The sequence below is a fragment of the Hemitrygon akajei genome, chromosome 5 (genome assembly GCF_048418815.1).
Source record: "Hemitrygon akajei chromosome 5, sHemAka1.3, whole genome shotgun sequence".
Classification (NCBI taxonomy): domain Eukaryota; kingdom Metazoa; phylum Chordata; class Chondrichthyes; order Myliobatiformes; family Dasyatidae; genus Hemitrygon; species Hemitrygon akajei.
Window position 1 is genome coordinate 74,762,622 of NC_133128.1, and position 21,795 is coordinate 74,784,416.

The 21,795-nt window shown below is 41.0% G+C and overlaps 1 protein-coding gene across 3 annotated transcripts in view; it reads left to right on the forward strand.

The window, feature by feature from the left end:
• Positions 1-403: 403 nt before the first annotated feature.
• Positions 404-21,795, forward strand: part of egfl6 (EGF-like-domain, multiple 6) — an 80,611-nt gene continuing 59,219 nt past the window's right edge. For 2 of the 3 annotated variants that reach the window (XM_073045808.1, XM_073045810.1), the window contains exons 1-2: positions 405-652; positions 20,843-20,949. In XM_073045808.1, coding sequence (XP_072901909.1) covers positions 579-652; positions 20,843-20,949 — 181 coding nt within the window. In that variant the 5' untranslated portion in view covers positions 405-578. Of the gene's footprint in view, positions 653-20,842; positions 20,950-21,795 lie in introns of all 3 variants that reach the window. The other variant, XM_073045809.1, reaches the window with a different exon arrangement.

The following is a 21,795-nucleotide window of genomic DNA, read 5'->3' on the forward strand; positions in this document are numbered from 1 at the left end:
TCAGTGCCTACCTCTTCACCAGTTGAATGTAATTCCACAAAGTAAAACTTGTTTCAATTGAGAAATCTAAAGGATAGGAAGACTTTGTACTTGCATGAAAATCAATAGCAAAATCTTTCTGCGGAGATTTATTAGTTTGATGAGGCTTTCGCCGTGGTTTCCAAATGAAAGAGCTGCAAGGATTCAGTCCATTATTGTCCCTGGGAGGCAGAGCTTGGAGCCACCTACATCCCAGTAATTCATTACTGCAAACTTTACACACAAATTTGTTGAGCTCAGCCCCCAGATTTGCTGGCAATCCAAAGAGTGGAAACGTCACTAAGTGGTTTCCTGAGGGGGCCAGGTTGTATCATTTACATAACTACCATGCATTGTATTGGGGGGAAGGGGAGTATAGAATAAGATCAGCAAGAGAGGTTCCTTCCAGTGCAACAGTGTCACCACCAGAAACAGTGTGCACATGTTTGTGTGAGTGAAAGGAAGAGAGAGAGGGAGACAAAGAAAGAGAAGCTGAAGTCTGTCCAGCTGGAAGCACTTAAACTGTGCTTGCCCTGTGAAGTGTTTTATAGAAGAGAAAGATGTTACACAGCGTGTGGATAAGTCTGCTGGCACTTGTAGAGCTTGCTGTTAGCGGGAAAACCGAAATTTACCGGTAAGTATTTTGTTAACAGCAAATAAAGTTTAAAAAAAATTATTTTAAATTCAAAACATTGGATCCTTCATTCCAATCTGAAAGATTGCACCTAAATAGAAGTAAAATATTAAACCTGAATGTTGTTCTTTCACTGGATGGTTATAACTGGAGAAAGTTTGAAACTATATTAGCATCAGGATTGGCACAACTTTCTGGCTGAGTAGCTGTACAGTGCTGTGCTGTTCGACGTTCTGTAATCTATCTAAATGAGGAACTACAGTGAAATCCTGGCCAATATTGATGGGGTTTCATTCATCTCAATAAGTGATGATTTAATTGTCCAATAAAATAAAAGTTGCCTATCTTGTAAGGTAATGTGACATTAATACTAAATTATGTGTGTGTTTGCATTGAACAAATAGTCAAAATTGTAAACAGAGTGCAGATGAGATTCTACTTTAGGCATGGATCAGAAACTGCTCAGAAATGCATTTGAAATTACTTCAGTTCAGTTAAGCTTCTGGTTTCCAGTGAGATTAATTTCATAATCACCAACATTAAATCTTCCATAAACCAGTGCAATCAGACAGTGTGATAGAATATAATTATTTTCCACTTTTAATTTTTTTTAATGAAACTATTCCCTTTAATGCATTTTGGTTTGGTAAAGTCTGCGCAATTTTATTAATTCACTTGTTTGTCAGAGCCATACTTTGGTAAAAGTGCCCTGTGTTTTGCACAGTAAAGTTATGGAGTCATACAGCATAGCAATAGGCCATTTGGCCCACATTGTTCATACCAGCCACTGTGCATATCAGTGTGTTGCTATGCATTTGCAATGCAAGTGTTTGTCTAGATTAGTAGTTCCCAATTTTTCTGAGGTTACCACCCCTTTGGCTCCCAGACCAAACCCATTCACCCTTTCCAGTCATTACATAATAGCTATAAAGAATTTTGATTTATTATGCACAGTGAAAGAAAACAGGAACTGCAAATTCAAAGCAGCGACAAATAATTGCAAAAATTATTCAAGTCTATTTAAAGCTACAAAAAATTATTTCATTAATTACAATAAATATAATTTTCATCAACAATTTTAGAGTGTATATTAGATGTCCAACTAATTTTTGCTTCGTTGCTTTTTCACCTTTCAGTGAGATGATGGGATGGTGCAGTGATCATCATCTGGCTGAATGTCACTCAGAAACAGTGCCAGATCCCTACGTTCAGTAATTTGTTGTCTGTTTCATCACTTTGAAAGGATTGGGTGACAGCACTGAAGCTGCTCTCCACTAAATATGATGTCAGAAAGTCAGTAAACACCTTGACCTTTCTCCACAGCGCAGGATAGTGTTCAGAGATTTATTTCTGCAACTAAAAGTGTTGAAATTTCTTTTCAAACCTCAGTTTCAGCTCAAAGTCATTGTGTAGTGAGATCAGTTCTTCCTCCATCCCTCCAGTTAATTCCTCATTAGAAGTGTTCAGAACTGGATTTGTTACCCAATTTGGAAATTAGTTCGATAGAAGATCTTGTCACCTCTCTGACAGGTCTTTATGCATCTCACCCTTTTGACCTACACCTGAAGATTACCATTGAGTACTCTTTCTTTCTCTGGTGACTCAGGGAGGCTCGGAAAATGGAAATGGTCGTCATGGCCAATGTTGCACTTAAATAGGGCTAACATGGACAGAATTGACTTTGATAAGATTCACATCATGCCCTTGCAATTGAAGATTGATTTAATTGAACTTTCTGAGTAATTCTGACAAATTTGCACTGTCATACATAATATTCTTGAGTTGATTACTGAATTTGAGTCTTCAAAGAATTTTATTACAGTTTCAAAGATCACATGAAAGCTTCTCAAGTAATTTCCTTTGAGAGCCATCTGACTTCTGTGTGCAACAGCAAGCGTTCAAACTGTTCATCATTCTTAAAACAAAGCTCTTGAAATAGTCAAGAGCTGTGAGCATGGGACTTAATTTTATTTACTGCTGTGATAACAATATTTGATGATTTGTGCAGCCGATCATTTAGGTTTTTTTGTGACAAGATGTCATCTGTGAATTACACAGTGAACTGTAATTATGTTAAGTGCAGTTTTTTCAAGTAAGTGGTGGTGTTCTGTCATTGATGGTGCCCCATCTGTTGCACAACCAAGAATGTTGGTCAGCGGAATGTCCATCTCTGAAAAATTGTTCGACAACCCAAAATATTGACTCTTCCTTCATATCTTTTTCGAGACCCCTTGCAAATAACGATTTTTGAACCATGTGTTCATCTTTTATGAAGCAACCATAACCAAGAAGCAAAGATTCATTGCCTGGCAAAATTAACTCATCCAACTGCAGAGCAAATTCTATTCTCCTAAATATGTTGCACAATATGTCTTCCAAATTCTCAGACATTTCATCTATTGATCTTTGAACAAACTTGTCATTGACCAGAAAAAACATACTCATAACCTCCTTTACTGCTGACTGAATCAGTTCTTCTCCAATTATACAGGGCTTTCCAGATTTAGCAATGAGCTTCTGCTTCTGAAAGTTTTCATGAACTGACTGAAAAAAAGCCAAGTTCTTGTTTGCTTTATGAGAGTGTATTCTCTTCAATTGTTCAAGGAGTTTGGATGATTTCATTGACTCATTTGAAAAAGAACTTTTCCACACAACAGACACATTGTCTGCTGTTGGTCACTTGGTGCTAGTATAAATCCATATTTCTGATACTCCACACGATACCGTTTACATTTTGTTTTTGTTTCATCTGCTTCTGCCATTTTCATCATGGATTAACAACCCTGGTCAATCACCTGTTGTTGAAATCCAACCTCATGCATTGTGACCAATAAAGGGAAAGTTATGACATCATAGTAACTCTGGGAAAACCTAATTCTCTACCTGAAAGTAAAGTGGAGCAGCAATATCTCAGTTGTGCTGTGGGCTAGAGAAATGTGGTCAAGATCGTTCAAAATGGCAAATTCTGAATTTTACCACATTGAATGCCATCCCTAATTCACAGGAATAGCATCACTGCGTGGTTAGAGTATGAATATCTTACTAGATAACACTGTATTACAGCAGTGAACAGCAATAATGCATGGTCTAGGCCTGGAAATAACATGATTTCTTCAATCCAGAGTTCTCATGATATCCACGTGCAAAAGTGTCACATTGCTTTTCAACAATTATAACTCACTTTGAGCAAGGTCTAAAAAAAGGACTGAGATGATCACATGATCATTGTATTCAGTTATGAAGCAATGAGGATCAAATGCTTATAAGATGTATTTCATTTCTTAAGTTATACCTGTAATTCCACAACTGTACCACCTTGCTACCGAGAGCAACCTACCACTGCCCCCTTTATTTTTATCACCCCCTTAGAAACTCTCACCACCCCTGGGGGGTGATATCGCCACTTTGGGAGCCACTTGGTTTCTTCTCTAGTGCAATTGATATAAATTTGCCTCACTTACATTGAATTATTTACTAGTCTCATTCACATATTCTGGACAATTTTTTCATAAATTAGATCATTCTTCAATGAATAGGGTTCTGAAATGTTTCTACAGAGAGCACCAGTTGAATTGGGAGAGGCTACTTGAACCACTGCTGTTCTGTCCAAAATGCACCTGTCAGGACAAGCAATAATTCAGGCTAATAGATCTTGAACCAGAGTAAAGATAAAAATCACAGTAATCGTCATCTAAGTGAGTTTAGATATGACTACTGATATTCTGAGTTCCCTGATCTTTTGTACTCAATCCCCAAATAACTTTACTGAAATATGTCATGAGACTGTGTCTCATAAAGTCATGGTCCCTTCTGGCAATCCCCCACCTTGCTACTTACCTCAGGAATTGGGCCTCAATCCCCTCGTTTAGTTTCCAATCATTCCCAGGTTCCACTAACTATTCACACCTGCTTTCCATCAGAAAATGCAGGATAAAGACCCTGTGATCGCAACAAGGAGCTACCAGTTTGTTGGTTGACTCCGGTGTGAGTAACCTCATTTCATGGTTCTCAGGAATGCCAGTTTTAAGTCTAGCATCACTCCTGGATACTGATTCCATGCTCGCTATGTCAATAATGTCTCCCGACTCTGCCTCCACGCCTGTGTTCTGCATTTGGGTTCGTCCACTGCCACGCTCGTGTAACACATAAATTCTGGTTGAGAAGGTTGTGCTATCACAAGTGGCTAAAAAGATTGGATCCTTGCCATTTAAAAGAATGTGAGTTTATCTTGCTGATGCAAATATCCTAAGGCAAACATTACACCATAACTGATTCCACACGTGGGAAGTCTCAAATGAGGGGACATGGTTGAAAGTTAAGGGTGTGGTCCTTTAAAAATGAGATACAATGGAACTTCTTCTCACAAAGATTGATGTATCTGTAGAATGCTCTGTGCCAAAAGGTTTGTCAGGGCTAGATCACAGGGGGTATTTAAAGCAAAAAAAAAAGGAGGTAAATTTTTTGAAGAATTGTGGAATTGGCACAGAAGAGGAACTGTACCCAGCATAGATCAGCTATGGTCAGATTAAATAGCAGGTTAGGCTTGAATGGCCAGAAAAGCTAATTCTGGTATTACTACTTGTGTTCTTGTGTGAATTTGAGCACTGAATCATCAGACACTATTGGAAACTCTGCTTCAAAATATATTACCACTGACTTAAGTCAAGTTGGCTTTCTCTACCAGAAGATGAAGTATTAAAAAAGATTCCATGCAGCTCTGAATTCAAATATTTGAGAGGCGAACAAAATATGTGGATTATTTTGTGAAAGTCAGGATTTATCAGATAGTCTCTACCCTGTCTTCCTGACATGGAATGCAGCTGTGCCAACCGCCCTCTTGATAGGTTAGTGTCAATTTTCAATATTTTCATAGCATACAAACAGAGGTCCATAAAGGAAATGGTACCTTTCGGAAACAGTTGAAAGGGAAATTGTGGTGTACTTTCAATCAATGGAATGGAAAAACAAACAAGTTTCAGATAAGAATCACATAGGCTTTCCTGTTTTAAAAGAGCGAAATAGCATATTATTACAACTTAATCATGATAAGTCAGGAACAACTTGCTCAGTGAAAGTTATCTAGATATTTGAATTAAGCTATATAAATATAACAACGTTCTTAAACACAATTTGATAAAATGTAATCAGGCAAGCAGAGGCATAAGTTGTTTCGATTCAGGTGTGAAGAGAAGCCTTAAAAGTCAGAAGTTTTTAAAGGTGTGAAGAGGGCTCTCACGTTCAGAGTGCACATGGGCTTCATTAGCTATAGGGAGCCAGGAACAGCAAGGGGAAAGTCTTCTGCAAGGGCGTATTCAATCCAGCTGCCAAGACCAACTACTCAATGTTTCCTCACCTAGCACTTGACCAAATTAACAGGCAGAATGAAAGCCCCTCTGTCAAAGGAGGGGTTAGGACACAAGATTGTAGCAGGCAGAGCACACCAACCCTTGTGACAAAGAGCAACACTGTGATTCACAGAGGAGAGGCCATAGGGTTCTTAAATGGGTCATTGTCACCACATATGCCAGTGTTACTAAACTTGATTCTGGTAGCTTAACAAGTGCTTTTGGTGGAGTAATTGTGGAGGAAAGAGAGGAGGGGGATTTGCATTTTTGATGAAAGGGAATGTTACAGCAGTAGTTCGGGATAAAATTAGTGAAGGACTGTCTAGTGAGGCTTTATGGGTGTTTCTGAGAAATAAGAAGGATGACATAGCTGGACATATTTAAAGCCCTCTAACAGTCAATGAGAATTAGAGGAGCAAATACGCTGGGAGACTGTAGAGAGTTGCAAGAATAATGGGTTAGGGATTTTAACTTCCCTAACACAGACTGAAACTGTCATATTGTCAGGAGCCTTGATAGAGTGGAATTTGTTAAGTGTGTTCAGGAATGTTTCCTTGGGCAATATATAGAAGTCTGATTAGGCAGAGAGCAAAGCTCAACCTGCTCTTGGATAATTAGGTAGTACAAGTGACTGAGGCGGCAGTGGGAGAGCGCTTTGGGACCAGTGACTATAGCTCTATTAGTTTTACAATCATTGTAGAAAGAGACAGACCAGATCCACAGGTTGAAGTTCTAAAGTGGGACAAAGTGAGTTTTAACAGTATGAGACAGGAGCATGCAAGGTTGATTGAAATATGTTGTTTGTGGGCAAAGGGCCCATATATAAGTCAGAAGCTTTTAAAGGTGAGCTGGTGAGAGCTCAAAGTTTGCATGTTCCTGTTAGAGTGAAGGGCAAGGCTGGTAGGAGCAAGGAACTACAGATGACAAGGGATACTGAGGGCTTGACCAGGGAAAAGAAGGGAGCATGGATCAGGTACAGGAATTAAGTGAATCCCTAGAGAAGTATAGAGGATGCAGATTTGCACTCAAAAAGGAAATCAGGAAGGCAAAAATGAGGATGAGATAACTTTGGCAGAGAAGATTAAAAAAAAATCTAAACAGATGTGAAAGAAGCATCTCCAACATCTTATGACTGTGGCTAAATTCACCTTTAAACTGCTGTGGCCATGCAAGTTGCCAGAACAGATGAAATGCTAGGAGGTTACAACATAATTTGACCTCAGCAGGCATGTATATTTCAAGTTCAAAGTTTAGAGTAAATTTATTATCTAAGTACATATATGTCACCATAAATATCCTTGAGATTCATTTTCTTGTGGGTATACTCAATAAATCCATAATAGAGTTATAGAAAGACAGCACCAACAAGGCAGACAACCAGTGTGCAAAAGACAACAAATTGTGCAAATGCAAAAAGAAAGATTATAATAACAATAAAGCAATTAATAATAAGCAGTAAATATCAAGAACATGAGATAAAGAGTAGTGGAATGTGAGTCCATAGATTGTGGGAACTGTTCAGTTATGGAGCAAGTGAACTCAAGTGAAGTTATCTACTCTGCTTCAGGATGAGGGGTAATAACTGTTCCTGAACCTGGCGTTGTGTGTCCTGAGGTTCTCACACATTCATGATGGCAGCAGTGAGAAGAGAGCATGGCCTGGGTGGTGGGGTTCCTTGATGAGGGATGCAGCTTTCCTACAACAATGACTGTGTAGATGTGCTCAATGGTAGGGAGGACTTTACCTGTGATGGACTTGACCATATCCATTACTTTTTGTAGGATTTGCTGTTCAAGAGCATTGGTGTTTCCATACCAGGCTGTGATGCAGCCAGTCAATATGCTCTTCACCACACATCCATAGAAGTTTGTCAAAGTTTTAGATGTTATGCCGATCCCTTGCAAATTCCTAAGGAAGAAGAGGCACTGCCATGCTTTCTTCATAATTGCGCTTACATGCTGGGCCCAGGACAAATCCACTGAAATGATAACATGAATTTATCCATCTGATGCCAACTACCTTTTGGTGTTCTAGATAAATTACTAGCAGGAGATTCGCAGCTTGAAGGGGCCGAAGCCAGTTTCGCAATTTTAATCATTAACTTGCTTTGTCAACAACTTTTTCAGGAAGTCAGGTTATAACTGAGATCCTCAGTTATATCATAACCCCTGAGCTCCCTAACCCAAAGAACAAACTCTAATTCCTTCTTGAATATATTTAACTATTTGGCTAATTTAATGATTTTAGAAAATGAATAAAATAAAATTTAGGAATATTTGTCAGCTGATGCATGAAAATTTAAAACAATTAGAGGTTTATGGAAAGTTGCTTTTATTGGGTAGTATCATTATTTCTTCTGGTGAAATGACAGGAATTTCAGATAGTTCTATCAGATCAGAAAATGAGAAGATCTATTTCTGGGGGCGGGGGGGGGGGGGGCGGTTAGTAGAGCTGTTTGTTTTGAATCCTTATTGGGTCCTGAGAATAATGTCTTTTAAATTAATGGGTATAGGTGAGGGAGGTGGAATGAAATGCAGGAATGAGTCACAAGTCCTCTGTGAGACAAGCTTATGACGTTCATGTGAACTGAAGGTGGGGAATATACATTATATATTAAGATTATTATAATTTATAGTTTTTATATTATTATAGATTGCAATGTACTGCTGCCATAAAACAACAAATTTTGCAGCATGTGCCAGTGATATATATCACTGGCATGCGCCAATAATTAAATGTATCATAAATGTCATTAAATTAAATAAGTAGTGAAAAAGAGAGCAAAATGAAAAAAAAAGGCAAGGTAGTGTACATGGGCTCATTGTCCATTCAGGTATCTGATTGTGGAGGAAAAGAAGCTTCCCCTCCCTTAACCATATTTCTGTATTGGGTATAATATCCCAGTCCCACATAGTTACCCATGCCTTGAGAACATCTGCCTTACCTGCTAGATCTGCTGTATGTATCCTTGCTATTCAGTCACTTCTGGAAGTCCTTCATTTTTTGAGTTCATTTAGGAGTTAGAGAAATTGATTTTAAAGCCTGATTTTGTTGCCCGTTTCTAGGTGCCTTTGCGAAGGTTGTGTTGAGTCACCTGTGAACAAATACAGTGCCTTCAGTCACCATGTTCCAGGTTTCTGACCCACTGCTGATGAAGGAGCAGTGTTATATTTCCACGTCATAATGGCCTGTGATAGAGGGGAATTTAGCGGATCCCTTATCATTAGTTGCCAATGTACTTCTGGCTAATAGAGTTGGAGGCTTGGAGAACATTTGTTACATGACAGAAATGAACTGATGCTCTTTGTTAACACAATGATGACTCAGGCCAGTAATTATAAACAAACGAGTTGTGCAAGTTACAGTCACCAGGGTTTTATGCTGGTGGTATCACAAAAGATTATTTCTCAAACTGACCTCCAACTCCATATCCAACCTGCTCAAATCCCACTGAAGGTTAAAATATTGAACTTGAGTCCTGAAACAAATTTCAAATCCCAGTGACATATTCTTAACTTGGCTACTGACCAAAATACTGATTCCAGATGTGTTGGAATTCCACCCATTTCTAAGCTGGACTTTAATTGAAGGCAACTGCACTGGTTGTATTGTTCTTATGTCCCCAGATGATTAAACAGAAAAGGCCTGAGCTACTAGGACTGTGTAGTTATGAAATGAGTAATCCAGAATTATCCAAGGTTGGCTATAGTGCAGGCATCACTGTGGAAGAAAAGTGCTGGAAACTCCAATCACATCAAGTGGATGAGTTGAAGAGGATAGATGCATTTACAGTGTATCAGAGAGATAAGGGCAATCTGTGTCCATATGTACTGCATCAAAAGGCTCTTAAGTATTCCCCTTGTCAAGACAAGTGACATAGGTAATATAGGTAGAGCTATTAGCAGAATTTTCTTTATTAAAAGCAGTAACTCTCAAATCAAGATAGTGGTCTGCATAAAGAAGTATCAGAAGTCACAACACCTGGTGCATTCATATTTCCTAGGAACCCTATAAAAAACCATTATGCCCACCAAGTTAGTACCATCTCCTGAAGCAATTCCATCAATCCATTCCCCCCACTTGATTCCCCTACTCACCTGTCTGTTAGCATCCTTCCTCTGCCAGACCCTTCCACTCACTTCAGCCAATCCCAGAACACCCTGGGAAAACACAATTGGTCGTAGGATGCGCAAACTCCACACAGACTGCAAGTGAAGTCAGAATCAGCAGAGCTTAGAAGTTTCTTGTAAAAATTGGGTATAATTTATGTTTAATTTATGCTTTTCTTATGAATGCTGCTGATGTGAAGCTATGTACCTGTGATGCTGCTGCAAGTGAATTTTTCATTGTACATGATATAAACTTGACTTTGACTTTGACAGTACTATCTGCTGCCAACATTCAATTATCTCAAGATTTATTTACATATCTAAACACTACACTTTTCCCTGTAAACACCGTCCTTTTCTGCTTACCTCCTGTCCAGTTTGAAGTCACTAAGCCATTTCTTCTGATTATCCCTTGCTGAATCATCTCAAAGGCTGTCAAGTTCACCGTGGTATTTTACAATCTGGCTTGATGCGCTCGGGCTACACTGTATTTGCTTGTAACCGGGAAGTCCATGTCTGCTATGATCCCCTGCATTGGATCTTAGGAACTTGTGAGTTGGGTCCAATTTGCAAACCAGTCAACACATTCTGTGCCTGAATCAGACTATTCCCCTAGTTGGAGACACAGAGAGTGCAGATGATGGAACCTGTAGCAACAAACAAGATGCCGGATGAATTCAGTGGGTCAGGCAGCATCTCTGAGAGGATGGACGGTCAACATTTCAGTTCAAGACACTTGAGCCCGCATCCAGTAATTAAACAATTGAGAACAATTAAATAAGCCTTGTGTTTCTCCATTGGATTGTACCTGCCATCTTGCCATACTGCATCACCTGTCTAAGACTTTTCCTTGTCTTGTTTGTGGGCTCCTGTAGTGGCTCACTGATTGTCCTGAAGCTTTGGTGAATTACCTCTCATGCTGTTCAAACAGTTTCTTGATCATATCATCCAGAGGAAGCTTTCCGTTCAGCTGATGCACTGGAGCACCACTCCTTCAAGCTTACCGACTGCTTGCCTTCAGGATTTCTGCACATTTTCATTGTACAGAGATAGCAACGTCACCATCCAAGTATTGTCTCTAAATCACTCTGTTCACTATGTCTTCCATGGGCCCCAGCCACACCTCTTCCTCTGGTACATTCTTCTTCTCATCAATGTTCTGTACCCTCCTCTCAGAACCTCAACAAGACTATTCACTCTAAAAACATTTCAGCTTCTTCCATGCTTGAGTGGCTGAACACTGTCAATATGTTCACTGCGTCCAGAAGAAATAGAAGCAGGTGTCTGGTCATCTGATCTCTTGTGTTTGACCCACCATTCAGTGATATATAGCTTGATGCACCAACCCCTTTTCTCTTCATTCCCTTAAAATCTATCAATGTCCATCGTGAAGAGAAGTAGTGACTGAGTCTCCACAGGCCTGATGGTGGTGTATTCTCTGCACGAGGAAACTCCTTCTTACTGAAGTCCTGAATCACCAGCCCCTTAATCAGAGACTGGCAGGTGATCTCAATGAAACATATAAAATTCTAGCGGGATTCAATAGAATGCATTTGGGAATGATACTTCCCCTGGTGTCTGGAACCAAGGGCACAATTTATTTAATCCCGCTAGAATTTTGTATGTTTCAATGAGATCGCCAGCCTGCCTCATCAACTATAAACTATAAACATTTCTGTTGTCCATCCAATATACTTAATTCACACAGAGGTTGGTGGATATATGGAACGAGCTGTCAGAGGAAGTGGTAGAGGCAGGTACAATTGCAAAATTTAAAAGACATTCAGACTGGTCGATGGATAGGAAAGGTTTGGATGGATATGGGCCAAGTGCAGGCAAGCATCTAGGTCAGGTGGACACCTTTGTTACCATGGAGAAGTTGGACCAAAAGGGCCATTTCCATGCTGAATGACATTATGACTTGAATATCTATCACCAGACTCACCGAGAGGGAAGGTTAGAAGTACTATAGATTGGTTCAATAATTGTTTGAATATTAGACAAGGGCTCATGAATGAGGTTATTTATCTTACTGATGTTTGGAGGTTCAACTGCATGATGATGCTGGTTGGGGAAGTGTCAGGTGAATCTCTCTGCTGCTTCATTGTCATTATGGAGTAGACTTCAATATTTCATTCTGTCCTTAGTTTAGAAGACCTAATCCTTTTTCAACGCTCAAATTCTGGGAAATTCAACGAACCTGAAAATCCTTGCTGGTTTGGATTCCAAATCCATCTCGTCTTGTCCGCAGGAACATACCTAAACAGGAGCAGGAGTAGGCCACTCAGTCCCTCAAGCTGTCCTCACCACTCATCAAGCCTTATCATTTTTACTGTACCAGTTACCTGATCCTTCAAACACCTCAAATAATCCAATTCCAAAAGATTTATGACCCTGAGATAAGAAATTTCTACACACCTCAAGTTTAAATGACTATCCACTAACAATGTAGCAATTCTTAAGGAAATATTTCAACATCAATCCTGATTTGTCCCACATGTATCAGTCCGCACACCAGCCAAGGGTCTAGAGAATCTAATGATCTACTTGGATGTTTTTCGAAATTATTTTTAGCATCTGTACTTGCATGTCACCAACCCAGGTAGAAAGACGCTCCTCCTTCCCTTCCAGTCATTCCTCTGACTGAGCAGTGCCATTCTCCTGAACAGCCTGCAAAAATATAGATCATCATGATGATCCCCTGACTGCATACAAGCATAATATGAAGTCGAACATCACTCAGTCCCTGGTCAATAAAGCATGAAATATCCTTTCACCCATTCCATTGATAGGATCTTCACAACCTCAAGAACTTAATGAGGATCCAGCCGCACAGAGGAGAGGCTGGAGCTTGCAGGGCCCATGTGAAAATGGATATGCTCAAGAGCATGTCTAATCAGAGCAGCCAAGGCCTGCCTCATACAGGGATATCATCACAGGTAACAGACACAAGAGACTGACTCACCGCATCATCACGGGTAGGAGACACAAGAGATTGACTCACCGCATCATCACAGGTAACAGACACAAGAGACTGACTCACCGCATCATCATGGGTAGGAGACACAAGAGATTGACTCACCGCATCATCACGGGTAGCAGACACAAGAGACTGACTCACCGCATCATCATGGGTAGGAGACACAAGAGACTGAATCTGAAACAACACAGAAGACAATATGTCCAACAGCATCTATGGAAGAAAATGGGTAGTCAATGCTTTGGGTCAAGAGCTTCATCTGGACTGAAAGATCAAGGGGACATAAGCAGTATAAAAATATTGAAGGAAGGCATGGAACAAGAGGAAGTATGCAATAGGCAGTTCCAGATGAGGAGGTGATACAAATACCAAGGAAGGATATGTGGCTGTAGCAGCAAGACTGAGAGTGTGGTTGAAGATCAGGAGGGTAGTGAGAGAGGGTCTCACAGAACTCCTGACAAAGAGAATAGGGAAACATTTTCAATGTGAGAATGCTTGAACAGTCTTTGCGATGATTTAGCAAATATAGACATGAGAGGCTGCAGATGCTGGAACCTGGAGCAGGACACAAGGTGATTGAGGACCTCAGCAGGTCAAGCCACAATGGTTGCCTGGCTGACACCTTTGCACACTTTCTCAGCCACTGAGGTCATATCAACTTCACAGCTGGGTCAGGAGAGAGAAATTGAAGCAGCCATTGTTAGGGTGTCTCCATAACAAGAAATGAAATGAGAAATAGAAAGATCATACAGTTTAACACATGGCTAAGGAGTCGGTGCAAGAGGGAGGGCTTCAGATGTTTGGATCATTGCACTCTCTTCCATGGACGGTGATACCTGTACAAATGGGATGGTTTGCACCTGCACTGGACAGGAAATACTACCCTAGCAGATAGGTTTGCTAGTGTTGCACAGTGCGGTGTAAAGAAGAGTTGTAGGTAGACGGGAAGCAGAGCACTGGAACATACAGTGGAGTGGTTGTGGAGAAAGATGTTGTTAAAATACAAAGTCAGGAAGCGAAAGGTTGAGCATGTTAGGACTAATGATCAGAGCTGAGTATATTCCACTGCAAGGAATACTGCAGGAACAGCAGGCGAGCTCAGGGCATGGATCAGCATGGGGAATTATGACATTGTAGCCATTAGTGAGACTTGGTTGCAGGAAGGGCAGTACTGGCAGCTCATTGTTCCAGGGTTCCACTGTTCTAGACTTGATAGGGTGGGAGGAATTAAAGGTAAGAGTGGTGGCATTACTAGTCAGGGAAAATGTCACTACAGTGTTCAGTCAAGAAGGACCAGAGAGCTTGTCTAGTGAGTCTTTATGGATTGAACTGAAGAATAAGAATGGTATGGCCATGTTAATCAGATTATATTATAGGCCACCCAAAAGTCCACGGGATTTAAAAGACAAATTTGTAGCAGATTTTTCCAAGAAACATTAGATTGTGATAGTAGCTGATATTTCACTTTCCACATTTTGACTGGAACACCCATATTGTAAAAGGGCTGGATGGGAAAGAATTCGTCAGATGTGTTTTAGTTAAGGTTCCTTTATTAGTACAAAGAAGTCCCCAACTAGTGAGAGTGTGATTCTAGATCTCTTATTAGGGAGTGAGTCAAAGCAATTGACAGAACTTTGTGTAGGAGAACACTTTGAATCTAGTGATCATAATGCCATTAGTTTCAATATAATTATGGAGGATAGTTCTGGTCCTTGGATTGACATTCTAAATTGGAGAAAAGCAAATGTTTATGGTACCTGAAGGATCCAGCAAGTGTGGATTGGGACAATTTGTTTTCTGGCAAAGGTGTACGTGGTAAATGGGTGGCCTTCAGAAGTGAAATTTTGAGATACAAAGTTTTATATGTTCCTGACAGAATAAAAGGCAAGCATAACAGCTTTATGAAACATTAGCTTCTGAGATATATTGACTCCCTAGCTAAGAAGAAGAAGAAAGAGGTGCATAGCAGGTATGAGCAGCAAGGAACACATGAGGTACTTGAGGAGTATAAGAAAACACTTAAAAAGGAAATTAAGAGGGCTAAAATAAGACATGACATTGCTCTGGCAGACAAGGTGAAGGAGAACCCAAAGGGCTTCTAAAAAGGTCAAAATTCAAAAGTTCAAATTAGATTGATTATCGAAGTACTGTACATAAATATCACTATCTACAACCCGGAGATTAATTTTCTTGTGGGCATACTCAATAAATCCAAAGAATAATAACCATAACAGAATCAATGAAAGACAGCACCAAAATTGAACATTCAACCAGTGTGCAAAAGACACCAATCTGTGCAAATGCAAAAAATAATTAAAATATTAAATAAATAAGCAATAAATATTGAGAACATGTGATGAAGAGCCTTTGAAAGTGAGTCCATTGGTTGTATGAACACTTCAATGATGGGTGAAGTTGACTGAAGGTATTCCCTTTGGTTCAAGAACCTGATGTTGGAGGGGTAATAGCTGTTCCTGAGCCTGGTGATGTGAGCCCTGAGGCTCCTATACTTTCTTCCTGATAGCAGTTGCGAGACGGGAGTATGTCCTGGGTGGTGAGAGTCCCTGATGATGGATGCTGCTTTCCTGCAACAGGGTTCTGTGTAGACATGCTCATTCGTGGAGAGCGCTTTACCCGTGATGGTCTAGGTTGTATCCACTACTTGTTGAGGGATTTTCTGTTCAAGGCATTGGTGTTTCCATACTAGGCCATGATGTAACCAGTCAATATCCTCTCCATGACACATCTATAGAAGTTTGTCAAAGTTTTAGATGTCATGCTGAACATGAATCTCTGCAAATTCCTAAGGAAGTAGAGGTGCTGTGGTGCTAGCCCTCTTCATCCTGAGGACTTTCGTTTTCCATCTCCTGAAGTCAGTAATCAGCTCCTTGGTCTGGCTGATGTTGATGAGAGGATGTTGTTATGGCGTCACTCAGACAGATTTTCAATCTCCCCCCTACATGCTGATTTGTCACCACCTCTGGTTCGGCCTGCGACAGCGGTGTCATCAGCAAACAAATATGGCATTGGAGCTGTGCTTAGCCACACAGTCATAAATGTAAAGCAAGTAGAGCCGGGAGCTAAGCACACAGATAGATTAAGAGCAAGAGGATAGCAAGGGACAAAATCAGTCCTCTGAAAGATCAAAGTGGTAATCCATGCATGGAGCTGAAAGAGAAGAGGGAGACCTTAAATGGATTCTTTGCATCTGTATTCACTCAGAAGGCAGGCAGCATCGATAGATCCAAGACAATATAGGAGCGAGGTTATGGACCCTATACATATTACAGAGGAGGAGGTGTTCATTGTAGTAGCATAAATTGGAGTGGATAAATCCCCAGGGCCTGAGAATGTGTTCCCTCAGACATTGTGGGAGGCGTGCAGAAATTGCAGAGGCCCTAGTAAAGATATTTAAAGCATCCTTAGCCACGGCTGAGATCCCAGAGGATTGGAGGATAGCTGATGCTGTTCTGTTGCTTAAGAAAGCCCCTAAGAGTAAGCCAGGAACTCACAGATTAGTGAGCTTATGTAGAAAGGAAGGTGTTGGAAGATATTCTAAGGGATCGACATATTAGTATTTGGATAGACAGGGACCAGTTAGGGATAGTTAACATGAGTTTGTACACAGTAAGTCATGTCTAACCAGTCTTACAGGGTTTTTCGAGGAGCTTAGCAGGCAAGTTGATGAAGGCAAGGCAGAGGACGTTGTCTACATTGACTTCAGCAGGGGTCAGTCGCCTTGCATTCAAGATGAGGTAGTAAATTGGATTGACATTTGCTTCGCAGAAGAAGCTAGAGAGTGGTAGTAGATAGAAATGTAGAAACATAGAAAACCTACAGCACAATACAGGCCCTTCGGCCCACAATGCTGCACTGAACATGTACTTACTTTAGAAACTACCTCAGGTTACCCATAGCCCTCTATTTTTCAAAGCTCTATGTACCCATCCAGGAGTCTCTTAAAAGACCCTATCGTATCTGCCTCCACCACCATTGCTGGCTGCCCATTCCATGCACTCACCACTCTCTGCATAAAATCTTACCCCTGACATCTCCTCTGTACCTACTTCCAAGCACCTTAAAACTGTGCCCTCTCTTGCTAGCCATTTCAGCCCTGGGTAAAAGCCTCTGACTATCCACATGATCAATGTCTCTCATCATCTTATACACCTCCATCAGGTCACCTCTCATCCTCTGTCACTCCAAGGAGAAAAGACCAAGTTCACTCAACCTATTCTCATAAGGTATGCTCCCCAATCCAGGCAACATCCTTGTAAATCTCCTCTGCACCCTTTCTATAGTTTCTACATCCATCCTGTAGTGAGGTGACCAGAACTGAGCACAGTACTCCAAGCGGGGTCTGACCAGGGTCCTATACAGCTGCAACATTACCTCTTGGCTCTTAAACTCAATCCCACCATTGATGAAGGCCAATGCACTATATATCTTCTTAACCACACAGTCAACCTGCGCAGCAGCTTTGAGTGTCCTATGGACTCATACCCCAAGATCCCTCTGATCCTCCACACTGCCAAGAGTCTTACCATTAATACTATATTCTGCCATAATTTTTGACTACCAAAATGAACCACCACAAACTTATCTGGGTTGAACGCCATCTGCCATTTTTCAGCCCAGTTTTGCATCCCATTGATGTCCTGCTGTAACCTCTGACAGCACTCCACACTATCCACAACACCTCCAACCTTTGTGTCATCAGCAAATTTACTAACCAATCCCTCCACTTCCTCATTCAGTTTATTTATAAAAATCACGAAGAGAAGGGGTCCCAGAACAGATCAGATAGTTGCCTCTCTGACTGGAGGCCTTTGACTAGTGGAGTGCCTCAGGGATTGATGCTGGATGCATTGTTATTTCTTATCTATATCAACAATCTGGATGATAATGTGGTAAATTGACTCAGCAAATTTGTGGATGACGCCAAGTCGAGGGTGTAGTGGACAATGAGGGAGAATATCAAAGCTTGCAGTGAGTGAAATAGGCTGAATAATGGAAGATAGAATTTAATGCAGACAAGTGTGAAATGTTGCAATCTGGGGAGACCAACCAGGCTAGGTCTTGCTCTGTGATCAGTAGGGCACTGAGGAGTGTGGTAGAACAGAGTGATCTGGGAATACAGATACATAATTCCTTGAAAGTGGCATCACAGGTGGATAGGGTCAAGAAGAAAGCTTTTGGCATATATGTCTTCATAAATCAACGTATTGAGTATAGGAGATGGGATGTTATGTTGAAATTGCATAAGATGCTGGTGAGGCCTAATTTGGAGTATTGTGTGAAGTTTTGGTCACCTAGCTCTAGGAAAGATGGCAATAAGATTGAAAGAGTACAGAGAAAATTTACAGAGAACCTGGGAGTTGAGGACCTGAGTTATAGGGAAAGGTTAAATAGGTTAGAAATTGATTTTGTAGTGCATACAGTAGAAGATTGATATAGGTATGCATAATTATGAGGGGTATAGATAGCATAAATGTAAGCAGGTTTTTTCCACTGCGGTTGAGGGAGAGTACAAGTAGGGTTCAGGGGTTAAGAATAAAAGGTGAAATATTTAACAGGAATATCATTAATATCCTCAGTCATCATGACATAATCAAATAGTCAAGTCATACCCGATACGCAGGAGAGTCATATGTACTTCAAGTGTAATAACCAATAATACTCTTCTTACTTTGGTTGGTAGAGTGGGGAGTTCCCACTTTAAAAATTTGAGGACTAAAGTCCAGGTTAATTCTCAACTGCAATTTAGCAGGAACACTACACAGCTGGAGAATCCATGTTTCTACCCTGACAAATACTGTAGCCATCACAGTATTCTGTGAACAGCAATGTTGACCTTATCTGACAGTCAGGTAGGTAAGAATAATCATTTCAAAGTAAGTAATTTAATAGTGCTGCTTCGAAGAATCTCAAGGGTGTTATCCCTGGTGTCTTGACCAACATTATGACTCAGTCACTGTAACTAGAAGTACTTTTGGTCACAGTCATTTTGCCAGTTGAGGACATTTTGAGGACATGAGTTGAGAGTTAAGGGGCAAACGTTTAGGGGTAACACGAGGGGGAACTTTTTTATTCAGAGAGTGATAGCTGTGTGGGACGATCTTCCAGTAGAAGTGGTAGAGGCAGGTTCGATTTTGTCATTTAAAAAAAATTAGATAGGTATATGGACAGGAAAGGATTGGAGGGTTATGGGCTGAGTGCAGGTAGGTGGGACTAGGTGAGAGTAAGCGTTCAGCACGGACTAGAAGGGCCGAGATGGCCTGTTTCCGTGCTGTAATTGTTATATGGTTATAGTTGTTTGATTTTGGTGGACAGATTGTCGACCACATTGGAGACACAAGAGATTCTGCAGATGATGGAAACCCAAAGCAACACACACAAAATGTTGAAGGAACTCATACAGTCAGGCAGCATCTATGGAGGGAAATGAAGAATCCATGTTTCTGGCCAAGACCCTACGTCAGGATTAGAAAGAGGGCAGCAGCCAGAATATAGAGGTAAAAGGAGGGGGAGGAGCACAAGCTGGCAGATAATTGGTGAATCCAGATGAGAGGGGGAAAGAGTGCAAGTTAGGGAAGGAAGATGAAAGGAAATCAAGTGAGAAACTAAGGGATGATAGATGGAGGAGACAAAGTGGTTGAGAAAGAAGGAGTCTGATAGCAGAAGATAATGGGATGTGGAATAACGGTAAGGATTTGAGGAAGCAGAGGGAGATGATGGGCAGATTGTGAGGGGAATAGAAGGGGTGAGAAGACCACAGGGATGAGGGTAAACAAAGGGAGGCTGGAAGGAAGGAAAAGAGAGGGAAGCAGTTACCAGAAATTAGAGAAATTGATGTTGATGCTGTCAGGATGGACTTTACCAAGACAGAATATGAGGTGTTGCTCATAGTCCTCCTCCATGATGTGGTCTCTTCCACCTCTGGCTCCAACACCCCATAGAAAGCCATTTCAATTACCCCACCATCATATCCCTCCACGGCCTCCTCTGCTATCATGATGAGACCAGATGCAGCTCGGAGGAGCATCACCTCATATTCCATCCTGTTAGCTTCCAATGATGCATCAACATCAATTTCTCTAACTTCCAATAACCATTCCCCTCTGTTTTTTCCCATTGTTCCCTCATACCTTCTTATCCCATCCCCCACCCTCATAACCAGCTCATCACCTCCTTCTGCTTTTTCATTTCTTTCCCTTTGTTCCATGGTCCAATGTCCTCCCCTTGTCAGATTCCTTCTTCCTCAACCCTCTACCTCTTCCACCTCACAGCTTCTCACAACATTCCCTTTCATTCCCCTTCCCCGTCCTACCATCCTCCTCACACCTGGACCACTTATCACCTGCCAGTTTGTGATCCTCCCCTCCCCACTACCTTCTTACTCTGTTTCTGAACCTTTCCTTTTCTGTCTTGATGAATGGTCTTGGCCAGAAATGTCAACTGCTCATTTCCCTCTATAGACGCTGCCTGACCCATTGAGTTCCTTAACCATTTGGTGTGTGCTTACCACATTGCCTACATTGTTGTATTCCTGCATATCAAAGATAAAGTACATGGCGATCAATCACTTGGGGACATTTTAAAAGGGATACAAAAAGCACTAAGTGAATGCAAGCCCTTTTTTCTACTGCTGGTACCATTGACTTGAAAGTCTGTCACCTTTAATGCACAAGTTTTTAGCGAAAGACCAGGAATGGCTGTAACTAAACATTGACACCTCCATGTTTTCCTCCCTCAGGTTTCGAGACCGAAGACATTCTGGACTTCAGCCTGGAGTTTGTCGCTATGGGTCCCGACTTGAATGTTGCTATGGTTGGAGAAAGAATTACAGGGGCCACTGTGAAGGTGCAGAAGTAGAAGTATCCTTCTCCTGGCTTTCCAATATAGTGAACTGCATCCTAATCCCTCCCTGAGGTTCCAGTAACTTGGCCTCCAAACCCCTGTCCTCTAGGACTGAAAAGATCAAGGGCAGCAGACACTCAGACCATCTCCGTTTACATATTCGCTCCAAGTTGCACACCTGTCTAACTTGGAAGTACATTACTTCTCCACTACCACCAGGTCTAAGTCCTGGAACTCCCTGCTCACAAGCACAGTGGGAGTACTTCTCAGGTAGAACTGTAGGGCTTCCAAAAATGGCTCACCACCACCTTCTCAAGGGCAGTAGGGATGAGAAATAAGTGTCAGCAATATTCATATCTTGTAAATAAATACTAAAAGAAATCTTGTGACTTCAGAATCAAGACAGGAAAATAATATTTTTAAATACAATCATCCATAATCCGGGAGCTGTTGCAAAGTAATTTCCATGCTATGAAATGTTGAAATGCAATTTCTGGTATTATTTTGACAGAATTTGTGCACAGTAAAGACCCCTAAACATTTAATAGAATTTATATTGGCCCATGAAAATAAAACAAATGCTTCAAAGGTTTAGAGGAAATGACTACCAAACTAGCAAAGATGCAGTTAGGAAGGATGATCAGAGATGATTACAGGGACAGAGTCTGAAAAGAGTAGATGAGGGTGGCACAGTGGAATGATTTAAGAAGGGACTTCTAGAGAAGTGGATCTAAAAGACACAACTAACAGCATGGAAGAGTATCAGATACCAGTCATGATCACCCCCACACTGACAGGCTTGCACATGCAAACTCCTCCCAGTCTTCATCACGCCAATAGGAGTCACCT